Source organism: Pelmatolapia mariae, linkage group LG10_11 (genome assembly GCF_036321145.2).
Source record: "Pelmatolapia mariae isolate MD_Pm_ZW linkage group LG10_11, Pm_UMD_F_2, whole genome shotgun sequence".
NCBI lineage: Eukaryota > Metazoa > Chordata > Actinopteri > Cichliformes > Cichlidae > Pelmatolapia > Pelmatolapia mariae.
Window position 1 is genome coordinate 45,972,075 of NC_086236.1, and position 23,229 is coordinate 45,995,303.

At 37.8% G+C, this 23,229-nt stretch overlaps 1 protein-coding gene across 1 annotated transcript; it reads right to left on the minus strand.

The window, feature by feature from the left end:
• Window positions 1-629: 629 nt before the first annotated feature.
• LOC134636495 (lysophosphatidylcholine acyltransferase 1) lies at window positions 630-19,767 on the minus strand. The gene is made up of 14 exons (XM_063486499.1): window positions 19,309-19,767; window positions 14,878-15,017; window positions 13,613-13,827; window positions 9,715-9,827; window positions 9,527-9,587; window positions 9,311-9,369; window positions 7,181-7,215; window positions 6,714-6,768; window positions 6,517-6,599; window positions 5,829-5,954; window positions 5,316-5,469; window positions 4,806-4,904; window positions 4,304-4,445; window positions 630-4,098 (listed from the first exon to the last, which is right to left on the minus strand). Exons 1-14 carry the CDS (start codon window positions 19,429-19,431, stop codon window positions 3,875-3,877), a joined length of 1,629 nt encoding a protein of 542 aa, XP_063342569.1. The 5' UTR covers window positions 19,432-19,767; the 3' UTR covers window positions 630-3,874.
• Window positions 19,768-23,229: the final 3,462 nt, after the last annotated feature.

Below are 23,229 nucleotides of genomic sequence, written 5' to 3' on the forward strand. Positions count from 1 at the left end.
AGTGGTGGAACTGGGTGAACAGAACAGAGATTAATGTCTATAGAGAGGTGACCAAAGTATGTCTGACAAAAAACAGAGCTGGAAGGAAATTAAATGGCTGAATATACTTGTGCAAATCATTTCATAAACATGACCTCAACTTATTGTGAGTCACATTTACTAGATATTTAACTTAAATTGTACCATTATGGATTTCTCCTACCCCAGTCTCCGTCATGCAGCCTACTACGCAGCTCAACATGCTGGACTTGACTTAAAAAAACCAAAAAAAACAAAAACCCACTGCATTTTCTCTGTTTCCCCTCAAGAGGGAGGCATTTATGCAATAACAGGTCAAGAAAATAGATGAACATCTGGCCTAACTACTTTTCTATCACCCTTATAATTCATGGTTATAGATGTAAGGCATACATGGAAGATTAAAACAATCTAAAAATTGATGCTGCAATTACACTTTTCTCAATATCTTTAACATGCGTTATACAGTAAAGCTAAATTCATAATTACAAATAGAATTTTTTCACTGCAAAGGCTTTTTTTGCACTGATGTAGAAGTCATTGCACCCCAACCTCACATAATAAAACCTATGTTACAGAATGACCCAATAACACTGTGACAGAGACAGGAGGAGTGTTGATGCTTCTTTAATTCCATCGGCGAGTCACATTAACAAGTTATATCATAGCAGTCCTGAACAAATTCAAAACTCTCAATCATCAAAATGCATTAACAAAATAAAAACAAAAACTTATTCAGAAAAAAGTTTGAAGTAAAGCTACAGGAGAAAAGTAGTTCAGTTTCATGGTCCATATACAGTGAGCCATCAGAAAGATAATATCGCTCTTTCAGAGTACACAAGTCTTTCGTCTTAGGCTCACTGTTGGATAAACTGTTTAAGCAGGCAGTAATAGCATACAAGTTCTCTCATAGGTTTACATTTTCTCAGACTGATACAAAGTCAGGAAAAAAAACTGCCTCTACTGAGGTACCTGAAATGAAAATATGTGAGTGGAGAGAGACAAAAAAAGTCATGAAAGGAAATTGAAATAGTATTTTCATATAGCCCCAATGCAGAATTGTTCTGAATATAAATACTGACTATATAAAAAGCACATCTTTGACTTGAATACATATCATAGTACATCATCATCCTCTGACCGTCCAGTGGAGCTTTCCATTTAAAATAAAACTGCAGGAGGGGTTACTGTGGCTCAATAAATCGCATTCTCTGTCAGGTGCTGAAATATTGACTTCCTGTTTCAGCCGTAATTCAAAATAAGATTCCCCATTTATATACAAAACAGTATGGTTTCAAACATACAGAGTGAACTGTTAACTATGCATTAGAAAAATCACATCACTAAGAAGTACATTTAATACTTATCCATTTCACGGTGCAAACAGGTTTAAGTCATTCAAATCTTTACACTGATGCCAAGTCCTAGAAGTTCACAAATTCAATTTCAGGCTACAAAATTTCCACAATCCTGAGATCTTGCAGAAAAGTAGGGCTAAAAAGGGAAGGGGGGGCAGCTTTCTTTGTGATCTATACTTTTCTCTGTGCTCCCTTTACTGTAACAAATACATGAGAAAAAAGAATCACATTAAAATGACCTACAATACTGTTGTCTACAAATGCAACATGCTTTAGAGCAATGTGAAATATTTAAGAAGAAAAAGCTACTAAAGTGCAAGCACAAATTGATAAAACTTCAAAAGACAAAGTATGGAGACAATACCAAAAGATTGTCATGACATGTGTGCAGTCTGGAGTGTCTGTATGATGTGGCCCGTCATGTGGCGGTTCTTCACCTCAGGGCTCGACATATGTACACACTCACACTTTACTTAGTTCAACCTGCACACATCACACATTAGTAAAACAGGGGGGGGGGGGGGGGGGGGGGGGGGGGAATGAAAAAGACAGAAAACAAAACCTTTGAAACCTTAATTCCTTAGGAAAATGTCCACTGGAGATCAGTGCCGAGTGGCTTCCGATTGTGACAAGATTGTCTATACATTCTTGATTTTCGCATAAAAATTCTACAGATTCAAGGCTATCATCACGAATAGTAATAATATAGCAATAAACCTTTCATAGTGTAGGAGGAATACAGCACAAAAACAACTGCATTATTACACAAAGAAAAATAAAATGTGGCTCATTTGTCATCAATAAAATCTGCAGAGAAGATCACAGATCTTTGTCATGGCAGTGAAAATAAAAATCAGTCATATACGTATATCAAAAATTCACAAAATGTCCTGCATTTGGAATATTCAAAATACATATAAGAACTCTTCAAAAGCATACATCTTGAGAAGGCTTAAGAGATGTGAAATATTGCTTCACTGAAAGCCATAATGGGATACATATACACTATGCATGATCACAGATGAGATGGGAATGTGATTTAAATAATCTCCCAAAATCCCTCATTTTATTTGTTTCCAAAATAAAATTAAAAAAAAAAAAATCTGACCAAAGAACTAAATGAGGGACTACTTAACCTTAAACTTAATTTGTATTAAATTCCTTCACTGTCATTAAAATTGAAATCACAACCTCACCCCCTTACTGAGTGACTAAATCAGACCCCCTGGAGGGAGGGAGGGAGGGGGGGAGTACCAAAAGTAAAATTACAGGCAGACATTTCAAACAACAGACTGGTCCCTCAAATGTCATTAAATGCAAAGGTGTTTGGATCTAAAACATGCCTTGGGGTGTATGAAGCACAATGTTACAGATGACTAAGGAGCAAACTCCATCCTGGAAGTTATTAGGGAAGATTAATTGACAATAATATGGTCCTACAAGGATAACAGTGTAATGCAGAAAATACACTTTTGCCTTTAAAATATCCAACTAAGCTACTTAACTGAATGTGCTTTCAGCGGTCACGTACAGTGATGTTTTTCCACTCTTTTCAACATTACACAACTAGCTCAAAAGGACAGTACAAACCTAGAAGGTGACGTGAAATCATCAAATGCATTTTTGGTCCAAGTGTAATTTCTTTTAAAACATAAAAAAAACTTATGCGGGTGAGAAATGACCAAACTGTGGAATGTACATGCATATGATCCATTGAACGCCAAAAACTGTGACATCATACAAGTTTTTCAATTTTGTCTCTGAACCCTGAGCGAAATCAAATATTGTATTTATGTACAAATACACCCACACCCACACACACACCAGGCTCACTGCAAACTTGCAGAGACCCGAGTTAACCTCAAATGTGGCTATTGAAGCTAAATACTTCAAGTAGTCCAACAGTTGTCACTGGTACCCTCAGGCTTTCCTTTTTCAACACTTAATCCTCAGTCCTGCTTAAATTAACTTGAGCCCATCCTTTCTGCACTTTCTACTCAAAAGGCAGCTATCATAAAGAGAGGAAATGGATAAAAGTTACAAATCAATGATAACCAAATACAGATGACTGGGGCTCATTTTGTTCAGTTTCCCCTCATTTATATATTTAAAAAAATAATCCAAAAAAAAAAAAAAAAATCAAACAAAAGGACAGTCCATACTCTGTTAGAGGGAAAAGAATTTGCCCTAGAAATCCTAATATGTGCCTGCGCTTCAAGTATTCAAGTATTGTAACCCTAACAGCCATTGTTTGGCATTCTGACAAATCTTACTATGGAAGAGGGAAAAAAAGTAACAAAATAAACTTTTTAGAGGCTGAAAATCTCATAAATTTCACGGATACAATGGTAATAAAAGGGTATGGTAAACTTGATTTTTGTATTTGTGATTAATGAAAGATAGTCCCTTCTTATTCAGCAATTTACAGCTCCCCTTACACAACACTCCTCTCACCAGGAGAGGGGTTTGCTTTCCCCATCCAATTTCTCTAAACTCTTTTAGTTGTGTTTCTTGAGTCCATCTATTGTGCCATCGTGGTCGCTGAATTCGGGACAGATACCATTAGCCGTTTTGCTGGTGGCGGCTCCTTTCACTTTCAGTGTCGACAGACTGGGTTGGGTTTGGTGATCATTGTAGGGAGCACTGTGGAGGTCTGTGTTTTCTGTGTACAGGTAGTCGTCAGCAAAGTCTTGGTGGTGCTCCACAAAGTTTCTGAACTTGTCTGTGAAAAGACCACATGGGGGTGCCAGAGACAAAGGCAGCATTAGGAAAAACTGCCAAGAGACTGAGAGCATCTTAAAATAAAGTGTCCTGGTTGCCAAATCTAATCCAATGCACGAGGGGAAAAAAAACTCACTTTGATAACTAATTATAGCTCAAAAGAATACAGTGAAATATTTTTATGGCTGTTTTATTCGATCTCTTACCAAATGTGATCTTCCCTGTGTCGTCCACGTCGATGGCGGTAAACAGATGTGACACGCTGATGTGACTCACGCCTAAAGCTGTCTTAAGTATAACTGCTAACTCGCTTTCTGTGATGGCACCATCCTCCTCTGCCTCAAACATCTGGGGAAGATGAAATATGATAAGACTAAAACATATTCTCCTCGGCTTTGCTTTAGGGTCACTTGAACAGCATATAAGGTGACAGTCTTTGCTCAACTCAAATATCAAGCAAGTAAGAAGAGAAGATTATTATGCTCTTCTCACCTTACTTCATCAAGCTGATTTATAGATACCCAGAGTAACTGATCGGCTTCAGTGAAACCCTAAATGCACACTTCATCGAGCATTTTGAAAGGCTTTGAAATATGGGACAAAGATAAATGTACTACCCAGAAGATGCGTTAATGGAGCAAATGTTATGCTGATGCTTATGAAGCACAAAACTATTCTGCCAGTTGGTCAGATAAGCATAAATCTTACCTTAAAGGCCAATTTCATTGTTTCCAGAGTTTTGGCAGGTCTGCATACAACAGATAAGGCTATCACATATTCTCTAATATCCATTCTGTTATCTTCATGCTGAAAAGACAAGAGACCACAATAAAAATGAAATCAGACTGTGAGCAAGACTGCTATGTTTCACAGAAGCATCTGGCCGATAGCCATTTAGGTCAAAAACACATTGCAGCAACAAATCTTTTCTTGTTTAGGTTCCATTATGCAAATATGCACACTGGGTTTAGTTTAAAGAAAGCGCATACAATCCAGTTTTCTAGAAGCACTTTCTCATCAGACTACTTCAATCACGCACCAAACTATAACGAATATTGCTTCAGTTGTGCATTTTTCTAAAACTGCTGTTCTGTATTTGCATAACAAAAACAAAATGTGAAAATAATAAAACAAAATGCACTCAAGTAGCAGCAGTAACCACTGTGAAAGACTGCAGAGCAATCATGGTTATCAGTAAAAGGTCGCTGCAGTTTTTACCTCGTCAAAAAGACCAAACATGTCTCGCAGCATATCTGAAACTGGCACATCAAGGAAGTGTGCAAAGTCTTCCAGTCCCAGCTTCTGCCCCTCAAGCTTCCTGGCTCTGTTCCCATACTCCTGCAAAACCTTCTCGGAGTTCTGTGGTTTCAATCTGGGACAGCGAGAGGGAGAAACAGGTAACTTTTAATAATAACATAAGAATAACAGTGTAAGCAAGGAGAGAGGGGGAAAAAAATGAGAAGACTTGTGCTCCTGAGAATGAGCAAGCTATGACAACTCTATAGACTTTACAGTTATACTGTATAATATTTATGTGCTCCGTTCTACTCATTTGCATTTTCCCCCCAACAAGCTACATGTTTTTCATTGTTTCGACTCTTTCATTCTCTGCTAGGCAAAACGCTAAATCCCTGCAGAGTCCCTGCAGTGTTGGGAGAATATTTTGCCTTCCTCACCCTTACTTAGTCATCTTTGATAGGTTTATTGCCTTGGAAAGTTTGAATGACTCACCCCAGTCTCCTGACAAGCTTGGCAAACTCCAGCAGACAGGTGTCGACTGGCAGCCTCAGCTGGCCTTCTGCCATGGCCAGCTGGCAGTCTTCAAATGAATAATCTGTGATGGGTACCCCCAGGGCTCTGTGCACCACACAGGAGAGATAATGATGGGACATCAGTTTGTGCAAATCAATATGAACTTTGCTTAAGGCCAATAACGCAGAGAAAGTATCTGATACATCTCCTTTGAAGTTGAGAACAATGTTCCAAGTTTCCTCCATGAATCTGCAGAGCTGAAGTTTCCCATTTGTAGCTCAAAGCAATAATGCACAAAATGTAGGAATCTAGTAGGCAAGTATAGCCCTTACACAGCATAAGACAATGATAACTAGGTGGTTCACATTCATTTAGGATTGTATTTTATATATAATTATTATAATTTTAAAGAAAAATGCAAAGTTTCGAAACAGTGTATACTTTATTTAATGATTAGATGACAATGGAAATCTAAAAGATGTGGATTAATACAACTTTACTTTACAGCTAGAGACAGACAAACTATATACGTATGCTGTTTTACCGTTTTTAAATGAAGAGGCAAAATTGGAATAATAGAATAACCTCAGTCAACTTTGTGTTGTGTACATAATTGTGTACATAAATTGTTGAAATGTATATAATATGATCAATTATTTCAACATACTTAGCCATGATACGTCTCACATTGATGGCGAAGAGTGCAGGATTCTTCTTCTCCTCCTCTGAGGGTGTATAGATGGGAAGAAACTGTAGAAAGCCCCCCCAAAAATATATTTTTTAAAATCATTAGCATCTCTCTCTGTCATATTTTTTATACGGGTAGATACACAATTATCTGTATTAACAGTAATGCACACTTACCTCTATCACAAACTCATTGTGTAACTGGCAGAGTGTCAGCCATAAAATTTGGAATCTGGATAATAACAGGACATCAACAACAAAATTACAAACAAACAAACCAAAAAAAAAAAAAAAAAAAAAAAAAAAAGGAGAGCCTTGCACAGACAACACGTCAACTGAAAACCTCTTACTTTTTTCTTGTTTATTTAATTTTCTTAATGCACAGATTTTCAAACCCTTTAATATCTAAGTTCCAGCTGGGAAAGCTTAAGGTAACGTGCGAGAATAAATAAATAAATTAAAACACTGTCAAATTATCAAGTCATGTGAGATTGTGTGTAAATATTATGCAATTTCCATATTTGTCATTTTGAGTTTAGTTCTTGATTTATTTATGTCTGATTTTGACTTAAAACAATGTTAGTTACAGTATGTAAAGAATGCACAAAGTGTTAAATTAAGAAACTGTGAAATTCTGTACTTACGCTCCTGGGCCTTGCCATGTCCATGTGATTGAGTCCTGTTAAAAATAAATAAATAAATGAATAAACCACATGAAGAGACAAATTATTAGTCTCTCAAACACACCTTTATTTTTTATTTCTTGGTTCAAATGATAACTTTGCTCCAGCTTTCTTTCTCACAGGCAGCTTATTTTCAATCAGTTTAAAAATGATTACAGTGTAATTAGTTTATGGTAAGTTAAGTGTGCAATAAAATACTCAACTCTAGCACATTAAAATTCAGTTTGGACAAACATTTTTCAGACACCCCCAACAAGCATTTCATACAGGTTTCAATATGTTACAGTTTTGATGTGTTTACTCAGAGCGAAAACATTTATTAGCTTTAGATTTCACCTGGATACGTGCTTAGGTTTCCAAAGCTAAGAGATTCATTGTGCTAACAAAATGATTCTTTAGCCTTTTAAATTTTGAAAGGCTTCTATCCTTTTATGGACATTTCCAAAATAAGGTTGCTCCAAAAAAATGGAAATGCTATGTTTAGCCCCTTAAATGTAAACACTGTAAGATAATGTGTGTCAGTAAAATTCAAAATCCATTATGCTTCATGGCAGACTGAATTTTTTTTATTACCATTATATTAAAAAGTCTACTGTTCTCATGCAATGACACCTATTAAATCCAAATCCAAATATTAATTCCCAGGAATTAATATTCACACAGACTAGCTAGAAGTTATTAAAAATTGGTTTCTGTACTTCGTTCTAATGCTTTGCGGTTGAATACAGATGGGCAAAATGGGCATCACTAGAGTTTTTTCTCAGCTAGAGTGATTTCATATGGCTGAAAAACTAAGTTCTTCTGGAATCGCTTTTAATTCTTTAAAGCTGTGGAACCCACCCCCTTTTCTTTCCTCTAGCTGTGGACACCGACTTCATTTTCATCAGACATAATTTTCATATGTAAAATTATGTCTCAGAAAGCTGTTATGCTTTTGAATGACTAAATTCTGCAGTCATAGTAAGATAATTTGCTGTGATATCAGCAGAACTCTAAGAAAATGGTGCTGTGTAGCCTTGCTGTGCATCATTGCATTACTGCACAGTTATTATCATTGTGCATGAATTTCGGCATCATAAAAGTAAAGCCAATAGTGCCATCATGAGGAAAAATGGCAAAACAAATTGGCATCAATCAACAAAACTTTTTAGGTATCTTTGAAAATTCCATAACAAAAGCATCATGGTTAACCAGTCAATTGGTTTGAGGAACAAAAAGGGGGATGGGTGTAGGGTTGTGCGATATGACCAAAGTCTCATATCCCGATATAAGACATCCAACGTCCCGATAACGATATAAATCACAAAAATTTTACATTTTCTGTAAATTCTGTGAACCTCGGGCAGCTCGACTTGCGTGAAGTGTTTCCAGCTGGGCGTCGTGTACCTGGAGTCGAGTGTTTTAACCGATGCATGAAACGATACATTTTTAGACATAAGTTGTAACGGCCGCTTTTTTTTTTATGAGTATTTATTACACAGCGTGCTGCGGAGAAAAGTCTGTTCTAATGTTTGAGTCTAAGGTTTATTTTTTAGCACCTGAGGGCTCTTTTTTGCTTCTCATCCGTAAATACTCTGCATACTCTTTCACGTGGTTCAGTTTATTTTGAAAAGTCAACAGGATCTTGAGCTTTATTCTGAAAGGTTAATGTGGAAAATAAACAAGCGGACACGCAATGGTTTTACCGTCGTTGTTGCTAATGACAACACATAAAAACAGGCGCTTGTCCATCCGTAGTGTGGTTATATTAAATATAAGAGAAAGAGAACTTTAAGAAATTAATATAGCCACTACACTGACCATCAAAACGGTCAAAAAAAATATTGCCGTAAACAGTTTATTTTGCGACACCACGAAACAAACGATAGCGTAAAATGAAACGATAGATGTTTTTATATCGTCCTCCGATATATATCGTTATATCGAACAGCCCTAGATGGGTGCTTTTCCGAATAAAATGAATTAAGGCCACAGGACACGATTCTAGATTCGTTTTGTTTTTTCTACATTTCACAACTCCTATTTCTAATCTATCACCTAATGACAAAAAGGCTAAGGGGGGATAAAACAACTTTCTGCCAATTTACTTACCAGTTTATTAGGGTAACGAATGACCACAGGCTGCACTGGTACAGCTGGGATGAAGGCCCCTACAAGGATTTAAAAACAACAACAACAAAAACAAGACAGGAGACTAGTTTTCATTTGTTATATTTGTAAAGGAAACATGCTGGTCTAAGACAAAATTAGAATAGCAATTACACACTTAAAAAAAAGAAAAGAAAAGAAAAAAACATGGGTACTTACCTGGCTTAAAGGTGATTAGGCAGGATCTATTGGTGCACGTTCCCTCTGGAAAAATCATGATCTGTATGTATGAGAGGGAAACTAGTTAGTGGTTGATGTTTACTGCAATGTCTGGTAAAAACAGATCATGGCATTCTTGCATTTAATAGGTGCAACATGATGACTCTTGCATAACTTCACCAACTTACCTGAGGCCATTCTCCTCCAGAGTGGGCTCTGCGTTTGATCTCCTCCACAGTCTTCTTCCTGGAGTCCTGGTCTGACCGGGAAACGAACACCGGCCTGATGTACTTAATCAAAGCTTGAAGCAGAAGGAAGACAGTGGAGAAAATTCAGATAGAAATTACTTGAGAAGCCATTGCTGCAAACAACAAATACTTCTATTTCCGCAATAAATATCACAATCGTAAATGTAGAACTGTCAAACATCAAAAGCACAAATGCTTCACTACACAGAATAATTTAATCGGGCAGAGATATAATCTTTTGCTAGCACAAAACTCAATCAAAAGTCTAAAGTTTTTAACACAACAAAGGAAAAACAGTATCCAATAATGACTGGGATTAGATACATTTGAAGCAAAAACACATAATTTTATGAAAATCTGTAAGATCCACAAAAAGTTTGCAGGATTAAATCATTGTTAAATATGTCTTACATTGTACTTGCATTTCCTTTTGCTGTAAAAAAAAAAATTAATGGTGTACTTTATTCAGTGAGTATAACTCATAAATATACAGAAGGAGATACACAATTACAAGGAACACAGCTATTAAGGAACAAAAACTGTCACACAGTCGTGTTCCATTTGATGTCAACTTCCCCTTTTGATGACAGATTAGGAAACCAATTCTGTACAATAACCCCCACCCACTCAGTGACGTGCTGGCCAGTCACAGGAGCACAGTCGGTGACAGACTGAGATTACCCAAATCCACCACTGAATGACACAAGAAATCATTGCTGCCTGTGGTCATCTTTATGTACAGTTCCTCCATCTAAAGCACAAATACACAATGCAGTAGCTGCACACCTTTAAGATCTGCACATACTGTACAGAGACAATAACAAAATAAGTATGATAAGAGAGGGACCTCAATTGAAACTTTATCCATATTCAATTTTGTTTGATATATTGGGATATCTATATATTAGAGCTATTTGTATTTATAAGAACCATTTTGTAATATATTGTATTTTAACTAGTTAATTTTCTTACTGCCTTGAGCAACTGTTTCCCCTGGGATTAATTAAGTATTCTGATTCGTCTAATGTTTAAATATAAGCCACCTTTCCATTGTAGGAACTCTGAGCAGGCAGAAGGTGGCACTAAAACACACAGGACATAACTTACAGCCCTTTCAGTTTGTTTTCATGACCATGAGACCATCGTCAGATGATAGGATAACTGATTTGAAACACCTCCGGCTGTGATGTCAGTTCAGAGCACAACAAAACAACAGTAATGGTCAGTGCAACTATCGATCTGTGAAAAACAACCAGGGACAATGGTGGCTGTATGACTATTTGTTATGTCCATCTATATGATATGATTCTTTTTATTTTGTTGACAGTGACACAGTTTTTGTGCTGGCAGTAGTTACACGCTGGAGCTTTTGTCAGTCCACTGCTGCTGGCTTGGTTGATGATAATCACCTGCATTTGAAACTGAAACTTTAACCTTTACATACTGACACAATCTACAACAACAGTGCTGAACCAGTTAACTGTGTGCATATTATCAGCTACAGAGCAACTGTCCAATGTAATGCTAGACCATTTATTTATTTGTTTGTTTTTCTAAGCCCTATCACTAAAATGTAAGGTGTAATGAGAACATTAACATTTGTTGCCACTCACTCCACCTTGCCTGCACTCTCTTCTTCACATCTATAGAGCACTGTCTATTGCTTTGGCTGGTTAACCCCTGGAGTGTAAATTTATCTACCCTCATAGCTTCACTGTTACACCTATCTCCCTCTCATTCACTGAATTTCATTCCTCTTCTCTCCAGGCTCTTTACCACCTGCTCTCCTCAACTCACTATAGATCACAATGTCACCTGTGAACACCATAGTCCATGGAGACTCCTATCTGATGACATCTGTCAACCTGTCCATCATATCTGCAAACAAAAAGGGGCTCAGAGCCGATCCCCGATGCAATCCCACCCCCACTTTGAACCCGTCTGCCACGTCTACTACACACCTCACCACTGTTTTGCTGTCCTCATACACTTTCTGCACCATCCTCATATACTACTACAGTTCCTCTCTTGGCACCTTATCATATGCTTTCTCCAGGTCCACAAAGACACAGTGCAGCTCCTTCTGACCTTCTCTACAATTCAACACTTTCAAAGCGAACATCGCATCTACAGCGCTCTTTGTGCCGTAACAACAAAACTGCTCATTTCACAGCCAAAAAAGTACTCTTGCTTAATGCAGTGAAATTATTGTTGGTGCATAATAACTGAAAGAACAAATTTAAATATTCGTCCAATATATGTGCAATCTGTGCACTAGTAGACGTGCAAAGGGACACGTGCAATGACAAACAGGAAACTGAGTAGACAAAGACTAGGGTTAAAGACTTTGCAGAGCAGAAGCATCTTTCGTTTTACCGAGACAAAAAAAAAAAAAAAAGCCTCTTTTTGCTCATACAGAAAGTCAAGAGAAAGAGAGAAGTTTGAGAGTAGTAAGGGAACAAAATGAAGAAAGAAGAAGGTGAGACCATGACAAGAAGAAGAAGAAATGATTTCAACTGTGAGCTGTCTGCTGACAGGAAGGGATTACATCTCTCGCAAGAACCCTACAAGTCGCTCTGCACACGTCATTCTGGCTGATCAGGTCTTAATGCTTATTCTGGATTCCACGTGGCCATGCACTTGTGCTTGGTTCCTACTGCAAGTCCAAAAGGACTTGTCACCCTAAAGAACATTAGAGGCCCTTTAACATTTTAGGGAAAGCCAATATTGAGATAGTAGAAACAACAGAATAACAGCATAAAATTCAATATATTTTTACAATTTCAAATGCATTCATTTGCATTTTTTACACTTTAGCCCAGCTAATCCAAATCATAATAGCTGACTGCATATTGTTTAAACAGACAATTTGCCAATAAACAAATATGCTGAAATATGGTCGTAATCCTGCAACACAAGCAAAGCTGCTTTAACTTGGCCGAGCTTCACTCAGCCTGGAGCTAACAATGTGGCTAATTACTGACTCAGCAGGCAGAGCAGGAGGAGAAAGGAAGGCAAAAATAACACATAAACACCTTCACAGCATGTTCTGCTCACGGGGACATAAGAACCGGTGACTGAACTGGCAATTGAGAAGACTGTTGAACTTGCAGCCTAGTTGATAGGATCTGACTTATAGTATTGTACTGAGTGTGTCTAAGCAAGTCCTGCCTGACCTCTGGATGTTACTCTAGGTTGTGCAAAGACAAGGCCACACGGCTAGCTAAATAAGCATTTGGCTTTGTGGGATCTATGTCTGGCTATGAATAAAATTAAAAAATCATTAGTCTGAGTGTCTTTTATCCAGACACGTATATTTTGACTTGGCTCCTTTTGACATGTTTGTGGGTTAAAGAATGTTGTGAGTACAGTGTAACACTGAGCATTCAAGTTTGACTTTTTTTTTTTATTTTAACAAAATTACCTTGTTTAGTCACAGTTGAAAACTCAAACGTACTGTTCTGGAGTATAATATCTGCTTTCATTACAGCATAGCATCTGTATTTTCTTTGTCTATTTTTGAGGTATAGCACTGCTATACCAAGCTACACTAGGCTGAACAAAAACCAAGCTACACTTGCTTTTAACTTATCAAAATTAAATGCAAATCAGAGTGGGCAATCCCCTGTTGACTGTAACGGCAGCAAAGTCATGGGAACTGTCTTACTGATGCTGTACTGATAATCTTCCCCTTTGTACAAGCCACATACCACAAATATCATCTTTCCCTCACGTGCTGCTGAAATGCATCTAGTAACTCACTGTCATGAGCAATGAGATTTTTTTTTTGTGTGTGCCTGTGTGTTCGTGTGTGTGTGGTGGTGGTGGGGTTACTTACTTCCCCAGAGAGGTATATCCTTGCTCTCAGCCTTCATGACAATTGAGGACATTGTCATGGTGACTGGGATAGCATCAAAGTAAGAAGAGTGGGGTGCCAGGGTAAGGATAGGTGCTTCTGTAGGCAATGCCCTTCGCCCTTTCACAGTCATCCAATGGAACCCTCCCGCAAACCACATGACTCGCATGATTATTCTCAGAATGATGTCCACCAGTCTGGAAACAAGATCATCCATGTGTGAGAAGCACTTTTCACTTCTTGCAAATAAAAGAAAACACTTTAAATGATATAGCATAGTTTATTAAAACAGCAGTACCAATCTTCACAATAGAGTCATAAGGGACACAGGATTATGGACTCTTATAAGTTGCTATGGAAAATAAAAACTGTCAATAAGTGGTGACCAGAAAGGAACTGACACCATAACCACCTGTAACGCACAGTGTGGGGTCTAGTTCTTCAAATGTATTACTTCTCATGCTGTTTCTTCACTAACATTACCGGTGAGATCTCACAACTTAAGACAGAATTATATCCGTCATCTTTCCAGTCAAGGCCACCTTTTACCAAAAGTATCACAAAATTTCTATTTGACACACAGCACTTTAAGTACATCAGAGCTTTAAATTCAACAAAAAGTGCTTGGTTGGTATCATCATAAAGTGAGTAAGACAGCAAAGACTAGCTGGGGAACTGTGTGCTTTAACCCTACAGGGCCTGCTGTCAGCAGCCAACCTAAACTTGATATTAACGATGCTCATGATTATGCAATTGTTTCTTGTCTTACAAATCAATAAATTCCTCAGTTTATACTGGCTACTGTCAGGAGGAAGTGGGCACCACCTCCACAACTAAATTATAGAAAGACGGTGCTGGATTGGCTAAAACATGTTTGAACATGGATGCTATCGTACAAACTCAACAAACATAGGAAGTCACATACTTCGACAAATTTCATTTTGCAGTTCCTTCGAAAACATAAAATGAGTAATGCAAGGGAAGCACATCACAAATCTACATAACAATGCACATTAGTTTAACGGTACTAGACTCTGCATTCTAAACTCCCTCATTCAAGAGGGGTCGCCATAGCTCCATGTTTGGATGCCCACAACTCCAAAGGGAAACCAGGGATCTTTTATTTCTTAGGCCAATGTGCAAATCATTACACTATGGAGCCACTCCAGCTTAATTACTGAACTTTGAGTCAGTTCTACCAGTTGTTTTTTTTAATTATTGAAAGCTATACATTAAAAAACACCCACCTTCTCCAGAGGCACTGGGGTTCAACGGTGGTCTCGGAGCGCCCCACTGAGGCAATGAAGGCAAAAGGCCAGGCCAGCAACATCATGAATGCAGCTATGAGTAGACGGATGGGGAATAGCGTGACTGTCATTAACGCAATCTGTGAAATAGAGAAAAAGCAAAAAGATCAGTTATTTTCTATACTGCTACAGTTCTTATTTGTAAAAGGACGACTTCAGCCTACAGAATGAATCCAAGACTGAAGTGATCTCTTGCAGGATGGGTATGTCAGCAACTTCATAGCTGTTCAGGTTGCCAAACTGGAGCTGTAATGGTCGAACAACAATGGTCTCAGGCTGCAGTTCAAACAAGTAAAATGACTGTATGTGTTTGTAAAATAAGCAACACATACAAACTGGTGCCTAATATGCGTGTCCTACACAGTATAAATGGCAGCGAGTTTGTAGCATGGCCTCTAAACATAGCTCCTATAATTTAAGACTACGCAATAGAAATTTGTCTTATGGGTTTACTTCCTATACTCATAAGCAATATCCTTTAAAACTGACATGTTATATACCAAGTTGTGCATTCTTAGAGGCTCTGACAATCCTTGCACCTCACTCTAAAGATTCAGTTATGACTGTTTATTTAAAAGCTATTCATGACCCTGATAGCACACCTTATCTTTTGTCAATATTTGTCCTGATAGCAAGCACTGCTGTTAAACATCAAGTCTAAGTGGCCTAGCTTATCAGGAGAGAGTTCTTATCTAACAGCAAATTCAGTTTAAACTGCATTTTAAAATGCCAAACACATTCTCAAAAAAAAGGGGGGTGGGATTTCCTGTTGTTAAGAATGTCTTAGACCTGTGCACTGTTGAAAGATCAATTCAAAGCACAGGAATACATGAATGTCAACAGGCAATGCTAGTAAAGGGACTCTTTGGAATTTAAGAGGTATAGCAATGTACTAAAAAACTTTATTTTAGGGCTTATAATGTAATCAAATATAAAAATGTTATCTAACAGACTGTATGAATCTTTTTTCTGTCCTGAGGCTGAAAACAATCTACACTGTTAAACCACATAATCATACATATGTAACAGAAGGCTAAGTTAGAAAGTGAGCTCTGTGTTAAACACCAGCTATACACGCAGTTCCACACTAACCTCAAAGATGATTTTTTTGTGCATTTGGGTTTTTTTTTTTTCCCATTTTTAAATATCAGCAAAAATACAAAAACAATAGAGTGCTTTTAGCCTGTGTTTAAGGAGATGCCAACAAATTAATAGTAAAACATGTCTCTGAATTAGCAGCATTGACAAATAAAAATCCAAGCGAATTGCATATGCCCAGAGGGTTTTTGTTTAACCACTCCCTCTCGTTTTAGCGCTGATAAGTTAGGAAAAAAAAGAAAAAAGAAAACCCTTAATGTTCACTTGATTTGGAAATATTAACGTGCAAAAGTATAAGAAAAAGACAGTGCTTCTGGGAGTGGACTTTCAAAAAAAGAAAAAAAAAATGAAGCTGAGATTTAGTTTAGAGAACAGTGATGGTTCCTCACAATGCTAATGCCAACACTAATACAGTACGCAGTGCTCTGCCAATCAATCTATGCTCTATCAGACCTGCAGTCTGCAATCTTTTCCGTGTTGCAATCATTTCATGTTCAACGTTTATAAACTACAACTTTTACATGAGCAGGATCATACCCCTCATACTATTATTCAGTGTGGATGTAGATGCTGGATACTATAGAGCAAATGCTGAAGGCCATTTAGTTATGAAGGGGCAGGAGGTATTGTTTTCCAAAGCACTATACACAACTGATGTGCCCACTCTTGATGTCAGACCACATAAAACTTCTAATTATACTAAAAAGTTACCACAATATCATCGCTCATCGGGTAGTGAATCACAGCGATTATCATATACAGGACAGCATTTTGCTAGGGAACCCTGTGTTTTGGCATTCATGTAGGAAATATTATTTAATGGTGTGGTTTTGTGCAATTATGAGAAGTTGTAAATGTTTCCACTTTCACTACACAAAGACAGATTTGGGCCTTTAGGTTAGGCTTGTCAAAATCAGACTCCTAAGATTAGCAGAATGCATTGTGACACCTCACCAGCTTTTGAAGCTTCTCAGGAATAGTTTTTTGGAATAGAATACTGGCTGACCACAATCTAAACAAGAACATCACAAAATATTGCCATAAAGTCGCCCTACTGATCAGCTCTAAGTCAATTAACTTGCATATGAAAGTTTGCAGACATTGCATGAGCAACTTTATGTGGATTGAATGGGTAAGTATTGAATTACAAAGCCTCTAAAGTTGATCCAAGATTTAGCCACATTAGTAATTTGCCCCATTAGTAAGAATTATCTACCTTATTACGATTGCCTCTTTTTATAGAAATCCACTTCGAGCATCAGCAAAGCATTGAAAAGAATTTATTCCTTTTAAAAATATGCAAAAGCAGAATAATTCTCAATTCATTAACAGCCTATCAGTTCCCAAGCCGTTAGCCTGCAAAACTATATAAAGTTAAAGCTTTATGGTTTGACAGCAACTCCTCTGATCCTGCTATTATTGTCCATTACTTAATTAAATTATCACCATACAACTGAGCCAGTCTTTCGCATGTGTGAAACACCAATGCAACACAAAAACTTCTTCAGTTTGTGTGTTTCACTAGAAAGACTGTGACAATGTCCGGTTTTACAATAAAGAGAACATACTGCAGTTCCCTTTCTCTCTGAAGTGAAAACAGACTCTGCGGGTTGATCATTTTAAAGTCCAAAATGTGTCTTCCGCAAGTAGCTGTGGATGTGAAAGCAAGACCTGAGCACGATGCTCTCTGTAGCCTCTTTGAGTGTCACTTATCAGTTGTCCAATTGTTAGACTCAAAGTCTCATGAACAAGTTTTTATTTCTTCCCCTTTTGTTTACATTAAACTTGCTGGAGAAACCACACTTTTGTTTTAGTCTTGAGGAACAGCTAATAAATGTAAGCCTATTCTCTTGGCTTTGATCCACCTATCTACCACACATTCTCAATTCTCCCTCCAGTCTCTATGGGAAAAAAGCAACAAATAAAGAGATGTGCTTGACCTTCCCCTAGTCACTATGTGTATCTGTAACACCATACTCTATTACAGAATGGCAGAGCTGCCTCATTCATAAACTGTGGCCTTCCCATTCCACTGAGCTGTGTTACTGAAAATACCTAACACATAGCTGTGCTGCAATTCCACATTGTTTACTAACACAGCACATATTACATTATCTATGCTAAGAATAAGCAGTTAATTGCAAGTAATTGTTTAGAATGCACGCACAGATGCACACACATCTCTGTGTCAGCTATTTCGAGAGATCATATGAGGTTAACTACAAAGGGCCCACGTGTGCCTTTAATTCGCAAGCAGTCCCAGTTTTCAAGAACATGACAGTGTAATACTCAAGCTTACAGATGATGACTGCAGGTTCTCAATATCTGTGCCTAATGCAACACGTCGCAAAAGTGGACAAGACAATTCGGAAGGAGATAAATCTGTGCAGGGTTCAAATTTCCGCTGAATGATGTCTGTACTTCCCACTTAAACAGTTTCATGACTTTGAGTGAAGTTGATCAGTGTAAGCCTAGTGGCTGCAAACTTGACTTGCTCTCCAATTAACACCTTTTGCAGAGAAGCCCGAAAGCTCCAAAATCTGATTACGTGCAGCAGCAGTGACGAATAGCTGCTATAAAGTTTTGCTCCATCTTCAACGAGAAAGGCAAATTGTTTGAACATTAAGAGCTGTGGGGAAATCCATTTTATTTGTAGACAGGAGGGGGGTTGGAAAAAACGTGTCTGCCGGTTTACAACCCCCCTTCTCCAAATCCTCACGTGTTAATTGAACCGCGATAACCAACGAAGCCAGAGCAAAAAAGAAGAGAAGCATGTTTAAATAAACGCCGTACACAAATGTTGTCATCCAATATAGTGAAACCCACCAAAAAACATTTCTAATAGCCGGAGTAACAATTAAACAGCAACAAGCTAGGCCCCTCTTGGACAGGCAGCCATGCTCAAATAACTGACTTTCGTTCTCCTATTAGAGAGACAGTGATTTACAAGCTTTACATCAGGTAGTCGTGTGTAAAATGGGACATTCTTTCTACAATTAAGGCGATTTTTTAAAGACCCCCAGCGCTTTCAATGGGGACTCAAGTAAGGCAGTAGAACCGACAAGATAGCGGAGAAAAAGCAACATGTATGTGGCTAATGTTAGCTGACTAGCTAATACTAGCTCAACTGAATGCATGCAATCAAGGGAATCAGTTAAATAACTGCCAGTATGACTCTGTGTCGCACTAAAGTGATAGTGTTCCACGGGCAGCTAAAACTGCATGAATGCAAGAATAGGTTAAAAATGCGTGCAAACACATACACAAAATTACCTTTGCTTTTTCCAGTGGGGTGAATTTCAAGACGTGCACAAAAGGGTTTCTGACCGGTGGAGCTTGATCCATTTTCTTTCCATCTCCTTCCATCACACATTGTCTGTTAGTCGGCAACCTCATTTTTTATAGAGGTAATATTAGTCGTGGCTGCAGCTGTATTTCTTAATACTTCAGTCAGAAAACTGATTCTGCTTGAAAGGAAGGCTCTTCACGCAAAACGTAGCGTCCCTTATCTGTCTTGGACAGTGGCTAATTGAGCTGGCAGTGCAGGGCTATTAACGCTATCTCCCTTTCTTGGACAGCATGGAGGGATGATGACTGGCTCGAGGATTAGCTGGGGATGTCTGAAGTCGCCGATATCGCAGGAGTCCTTCCTCCACACCGTGCTCCCCAATCAAACCAGTCCGCTAGCTTTGGATGCTAACGGAGCCGCTGTTCCACTCGTCCTGCATCACGCATGCGCAAGACAATCTTTCTTACCCATGTCGATCCCCTGTGCCCAGCATGGTGTGATGCTGCGTTCACATTGAACAAAAATGTCGTAATTTTAATAATTTGATACATTTGCCCTACGCTTTGTTTGTTTATTTGTATTTGGGAGGATATTTATTAATTTCGTTTCACTTTTTAAAAAATGAATATTTATAACACAAGCACGTGTGCTTGTGGGTTAAAAATTATATAATGACGTATATATATATATATCTATATATATCTATATATATCTATATATATATATATATATATATATATATATATATATATATATATATATATATATATACATATATATATATATTAAAAAATCTCAACACTGTTCATGATGTGAATGTTTTCAAAACGTCCTCAGTGTTCTGTAGAATGGTAGAGTAGCGTGCATGTAGAGTTTCCCATGACTGCAAAAGTACAGCAGAAGTGGAAAGGGAAACTACCAAGAAGGAATTCGATGTATCCTCTGGGCAGAGGAAAAGGGACACTTGGTGGCGGAACGAGGAAGTACAGGAAAGTATTCAAAGCAAGAGGTCAACAAAGAAAAAGTGGGATGGGCAGGGAGATGAAGGAAATAGACACGAATACTGGGAATGTAGGCGTACAGCAAAGAGGGATGTGGCAAGGGAAAAGGGCTTGACTCTAAGGAAGGATAAAGGGTCTTGTATCAATTGGCTAGGCAGAAAGATCGATCTGGAAAGGAAAGAATCACCCTGACCAGGATGTGGTCAGGGTGATTAAGGATAGAGTACTGAAGAGCGTGTTGAGAATTTGGAAGGAGTACTTTCAGGAGCTGATGAATGAAGAGGGAGGATGGATGAAGGACAGCTATTGAATCATTAAATGCAGAAGATTAGTAAGAGTGAGGGAGGCCAGCTATGAAGAATATCAGAATCAGAATACTTTATTGATCCCTAGGGGAAATTATGTAGGGTGAATATGAAGGGTGAATGACAGACCTGTGTCGGTGTGGACCTGTCTAAAAATGCCTGAGGACGGAGAAGAATTGTTGTAAAGGTCAGGAGGAGTTGCACTGTGTCTTTGTGGATCTAGAGAAACCATATGACAAAGTATCAAGAGAGGAACTGTGGTACTGCATAAGGAAGTCAAAAGTACGTGAGGGGTGGTGCAGGTTATGTATAAGGAGAGTGAGACAATGGTGAGGACAGTGCACAATGAAGATTCATGGATGTAGTAAAATAGGACATGCAAAGGATTTGCGTGACAGAGGAAGATGCTAGGGATAGGGTGAGATTGTGGCAGATGGTGCGTTATGGCAAAGCCTAAAAGGAGGAGCCAGAAGAAGAATAAGAGAGTGAATTTGAACATAGCTTAACTTAACCAAACGATAACCTCTAAAGTATGAGATAGCAGTCTTTTCTGCTTTGCAAAGAGATCAATTGCAGAACTGTAAATATGTAGCTTAAAAAGATTTGAATTTAAATGAATAAGGTGACATAGGCCTGAACATACAGACAACATATCCTATGAGTTCAATAAACAGTCGGTAATCAATAACAGGCAAAAAAATAACCCAACAACAACAACAACAAAAAAAAAAACCCAAACAAACACACATTTCATTTGTCCCAAACGTAGTTCATCACACAGTGGCTCTTTGTTAGTCAACTAACCAAGTATGAAACAACGAAATCTAGGACTAATGGTTTGCATTCTCAAATAAACAAACAAAATAAGTATTTTCCATCCATTTTTTTAGGCTTTAGTTCATTTGGAGATTCATTTGGAGATAGTCTGTTTGTTTCCATAACTTGTCCAAAATCTGCATCGAGGTGTTTTGCTATTTATGTTTCTTTTTCTATTTTGTGTTTAAATGGCTAATTTAAGAATCCCACAGGGGAAGTTTCACAGAACTGTCATTAATTAATTAATTCCTATTTATTTATTATTTTCCTTCTCATTTTTGTCAGAATAAAAAGAGATGTGCAGAAAACTTTATCTAATGAGCCGCTTTTTGTTATGGCTTTAAAGAGTTCTGTTCCAGAAAGTATCTAAATCAGACATGTTTAGATGCATATTCTTTCATATGCATATGTAAATATCAAGTTTGAGAAACGTTATAATATAGGAATTATTGGTCCTAATGTTTGTATCATCTGGAGAACTTTTATGGTGATATATATTTACACTGTTTACCCTATTTAATGGCTTGCCTTAATGCCAGTTTATAACCGATTATATGCTTCCCTCTAGTGGTGAAAACCTCACAGTGCCATCAGAAGTACAGTAATTCTGACTTACTAGTATAACACACTCAATGATATGTGTAAAGATGCTTACGTATACACACAGCTGTTGATGCCCATGTAGTTCATAATACACGTCACTTTCAACATAAAGAGCTAATTTTAGTGGAAGATTACATTTCCTTTGATTCTCAACAGTCATCATGCTCTCCTGATTAATTGCCAAAGATATTTTAGACAAAGATTTGACAAATGACATTAAACCATTAAACTGAAATCAGTCAGCAGCAGAAAAGAAAAAGAAAAAATATAAATACATGTTATTTAATTCAGTGTTTATTGCTTGCTTTATTGCTTAAAAATGAATAAAAGTTTGAGTTATAACACCAGTTGCTTCACTAACTCCTTTCCATCCCATGTCAAATGATGTAAAATGCTGCTAGTGAGAGCAGAATATGAGAGGGTGTGTATATGTATGTCTTAAGTACCTACATGAGAATATGTTCATTTCATTTCAACACATTCATTTCAGAGCAAAGGTGTGAACAGGGCAGTTGACACGTTTAAGACACGTTTATTTGGAGATAACTTTTATTTAGTTATTTATTTTTCATAATAAAAGACGCGAGACAAATAGACTACACTGTGCAGAAAACTCAAAGTATCGCATTTATATTTGCCAGAGCGTTGAACTGCATTGCATTGTGTGTGCACAGCAGTTTTTAAAGTTTCCCTTTTGCAAGCCTATTGATTCAAGTACATGCTTGTATAGGTACTCAAGCATAGTGTGAAAAATGATGATGCATGTTGGAGGCTTTACTTTTATTGTGACACTTGATTTCTCCTCATTCTCATAGCAGTCATGTTTCTCTGTTTTCTTTTCTTTTTTTTTTCTTTTTTTTGCTTATGGCTTTTCCAATTGCAGATATGTCAAGGACAACCAGTCAAACACGTACACACACAAACACATACACACAACGCTCATTTTGCAGGCACAGACAGACTAGCACACACCATTAAACTTCATATTGTAATTTGGGTATGGACTAGCATGTAGCCAAAGTGCCCTGTGGGCTGACCGTATCAGGTCGTGACATTTGCATTTGACAGGAATCATATAAGACAGGGTTAATACTGGATAGGATGGAGAGATAGAAGAAGGGGGAAAGAAATAGGGGAAAAGGTTTCCCCCATTTCTGCGACAGCTCATTCCCTCTCTTTC